We start from the raw sequence: 3645 nt of genomic DNA, 5'->3' as shown, positions 1-3645 counted from the left end.
ATTACCACAAGTAAAGTTTTATAGAATACTTACCACAAGTAAAGTTTTATAGAATACTTACCACGAGTAAAGTTTTATAGAATACTTACCACGAGTAAAGTTTTATAGAATACTTACCACGAGTAAAGTTTTATAGAATACTTACCACGAGTAAAGTTTTATAGAATACTTACCACGAGTAAAGTTTTATAGAATACTTACCACGAGTAAAGTTTTATAGAATACTTACCACGAGTAAAGCTTTATGGAATACTTACCACGAGTAAAGCTTTATGGAATACTTACCACAAGTTTAATGGTATATTACCTAGGAATTTTATAATAGTAGCTTACTATAAAATTGTGTTATCTAATAATATGATTATAATGTAACCTAGGGATTGTTTTGATATGTAGACTTACCGGTACTAGTAGAAATATGACCGGCTATCTCTTGTTGTAATGTAATATTATCTTCCTGTAGTTCCTCTATTAGTAACTGTTGTCTATAAACCAATAACTTTAACTCATTCAACTGAAATATGTAAATCATTAATTAGATAACATGAATATTCATAGCAATAATGAACATGAGGTTGAAGGGGATGAGTTGTGATAGATTTTGAGAAGAATAATGGCCAATACAACGTCGCCAGCAATGAGTTAGAGGTGGGGAAAACAACATATTTGAAAAGGATAACAGCTGGGGTTTGTGGTGATATTTCTAATGATCTCATCATTTTTTCGACAGGGATTTCAAACCACCATTACATTTTCAGAGCCATAATTAGCGAAGCTACAAGCTGTCCTCGATTTCACGGCCGATGGGAAATATTGAATACAAAAAGCAACAACATGCTGAGTAAATCACTGTTTGACAATGTTTATCAATTTCATCTTTCACATGAAGACGATCACCATCAATTCGACGGGAACAACTGAAACCATCGGAAAAGTGGAGGTATTAAACCTACCTTATTTTGTTTGGCAGTATCCAGGATAATACCTTGTTCTCGGTCAAACTGTAGATCCATCAAAGCTTCCAGCATCTTGGTTTCTTTCGCCCAATCCATCTTACTCTCACTAATATCAAATAATTTACTATTAAAATAGTCTAGTTCTGTCTTTAAACCTTTCTCTACAGCCTTCCATTCCTGCTCTCGACCTTCCAGATAAGTCTAGGAAAACAAAAACAAACGATAGAAACCAGGAAGCTTAAAAGGTTTTTTTTACAAACAATTACTAAACCTTTTTTATGTGTATCACCAGGGCCCCGTTCCACTAAAGTGCGTAAGTTTACGCAAAATATTTTTTCGTAAGATAAACTTACGCAAAATTTAAGCGTAAGAATGTTAGTGGAACAGGTCCCAGGACACTGATAGAAACTGTTTTCACCTTCTAATTTTCAGTCAGCTGATGTCTTGGATTCCTGCAATTCCATTTATACATTTATCTGTTAGACAGGATCCTCGTGAACCCAAGTTGTTATCCATTTAAAAATGGGTGTTTCTTTCTATCTTATTTTACTTAATACACGAAAACAATTATCTTGGAATAATTTCTTAAAATGACAACAATTTACATACCTGAAATTCTCGTCTTTCACACCTGAGTCTTAAATTATCGTCTTCTCGTGCTTGTAATCTTTTGAACAGGTCATGTACCTGTACCTCTAGGTAATCAGTCTCCCCCATTAGATCTAGAATATAGTGAAATTATCTTGTAAACTAGGGTGGGGTGGGGGGTGTAGGGGGGTAATAAGTTGGTATAAGATATTTTAAGGCAAAGTCTGCTCTGTATGAATAAGATATCAATATAAAGAAAATAACTTTGAAGATCGATCCAATTAAAAATGGCTCTATCTGCTGGTGAAATGAGTTCTCCAATCATTTTTATATTTATATGTGAATACAATATATTATCACCCCTCTCTTCTACTAGAATATGCCAGTAACCGGATTTTCAACGACTACCAACAACTACTGACGACATATACAGTCAGTTACACTGAGTGAACAGACGACTGAAAAATCCCAGTTGCCACCAACTTGACCAAGTGCTAATGTGTTATTTTCTAGCATAAAGCGAAATCTAAGATCGGCTGCGACAGGTCCGATGCTATTGGAACTTTCAATCGTTTGTCGACGGACCGTGCTAGTCCCGAATTTTAATGTTGGTCTAAAGTCTCGATTAAATAATTTTAGTAATGAAATAATCTACCTAGCAAGTATTCTCTGAACTCTTTCCATGTCTCATGTGTCGAGGTTACAGTCTTCATGATTTCTTCTCGACCAGCTTCTGGTGAACTTTCTTTAGTATTAGCGTCACCATTCTGTTCGTCTTCGCCAGATTTCTCGGCATCGCCAACAAACAAACCTTCCAATGTTTTTGCGAGTTGTTCAATTTGGTTGTCCAATTTGTTGACCAAATATTCCGGACTACCTTCAACAAAGGAGTTCGAATGGAGATTTGAAGGTGCGGAAATTAACGAATCTTCTGAGGATGAACTTTGACCTTTACCATAGTTGTCGTATCTGAAATTCGGTCTTTGATCAGGGAAGATTGGATACAGGTTCACGTCACTCCGTAGCTCACTGGAGATCGTCGTGTCTTTAGAAACTGACTCGTCTGCTGTGATGTTGTCGCAGTCTGTGACGAATATTGGGATATAAGTATCACTGAAAGCCTTTTTATTAAACATATCTGGTACCATAACAGGTTGAACGTCTGATTCTAGATGGTCCACATTTCCAGACGTAACAGTCTGGTCATTTTGGTTTGATCGGACCACATCATCGACACTGAAAATCAATGGACAAGATTCGCCCAGTTCTTCCGAATTAATTGACTCAAACGATGCAGATGTGCTTGAAGCGCTTTGACCCGTACTCTCAGAACCGTTCCACAGATAGGTTAAGTCAGGCCCAACCGCAGTTGGGTTTTCAGCCCTGCTTGGTCTGGCTGCATTCGTTGGAATGATCCCCTGTCGATCACCGCCATCTTGATCCGATTTGGACAAAAATACCCTACTCTTAATAGGATTAGAATTGTCTTCGTAATCTTCATATTGTCCGCCACCAATATCGTCTTTGATAGCACAAAAGGAAATGTCTTGTTCATCACTTTCAGAACCGCTCAACTGTTCAGCCATTTTGTATTTTTATGACGTTATCAGCAGAATGACGTTCTGAAAAAATGACGTGCACTGACGTAGGCAATAGACTGACCATTGGGCTAAACTAATCCGCCATTCCATCCAAGGCTTCGCACCCACGAGATTAGGGTGGTTGAAAGGTTACAAGTTACTATTACAAGTTACTACATGAGTATTACACCAAAGTGACGCGGTTCTGTCTAATTTCAGCCCATGGGTACAAACTTAATATACTCTTTATTCCACATGGGTCAGAATTAGATCCAATACACCAAAGTCACATGGTCACATGGTGACATTCAACCCATGGAAACTGGTCCGCAATTCCATCTGAAGTTTTTTAATGTAGCGATAAGTGAACTCAACAGGGGTCCAGTTAACGACGTTTCTATAATCGCAACCATGATGTTACAGAATCCTTAATAAAACTGAATCAGAGCCTGCAAATTTCAACATGAAACACTTCTATTTCAGGATGTTTCAGGTGAATTATATTTATAGGCTGAATATTG

The 3645-nt window shown here is 37.3% G+C and overlaps 1 protein-coding gene across 1 annotated transcript; it reads right to left on the bottom strand.

Annotated features, from left to right (window-relative positions):
* Positions 1-281: 281 nt before the first annotated feature.
* LOTGIDRAFT_235158 (hypothetical protein) lies at positions 282-3130 on the bottom strand (the record flags this gene model as incomplete). Its single annotated transcript, XM_009064109.1, has 5 exons — positions 282-307; positions 403-514; positions 954-1157; positions 1566-1678; positions 2200-3130. 5 exons carry the CDS (start codon positions 3128-3130, stop codon positions 282-284), a joined length of 1386 nt encoding a protein of 461 aa, XP_009062357.1.
* Positions 3131-3645: the final 515 nt, after the last annotated feature.

This window comes from Lottia gigantea (assembly GCF_000327385.1).
Source record: "Lottia gigantea unplaced genomic scaffold LOTGIsca_60, whole genome shotgun sequence".
NCBI classification, from domain to species: domain Eukaryota; kingdom Metazoa; phylum Mollusca; class Gastropoda; family Lottiidae; genus Lottia; species Lottia gigantea.
The sequence above is the reverse complement of the archived record's forward strand: the minus strand, read 5'-3'. Positions and strand labels throughout refer to the sequence as shown.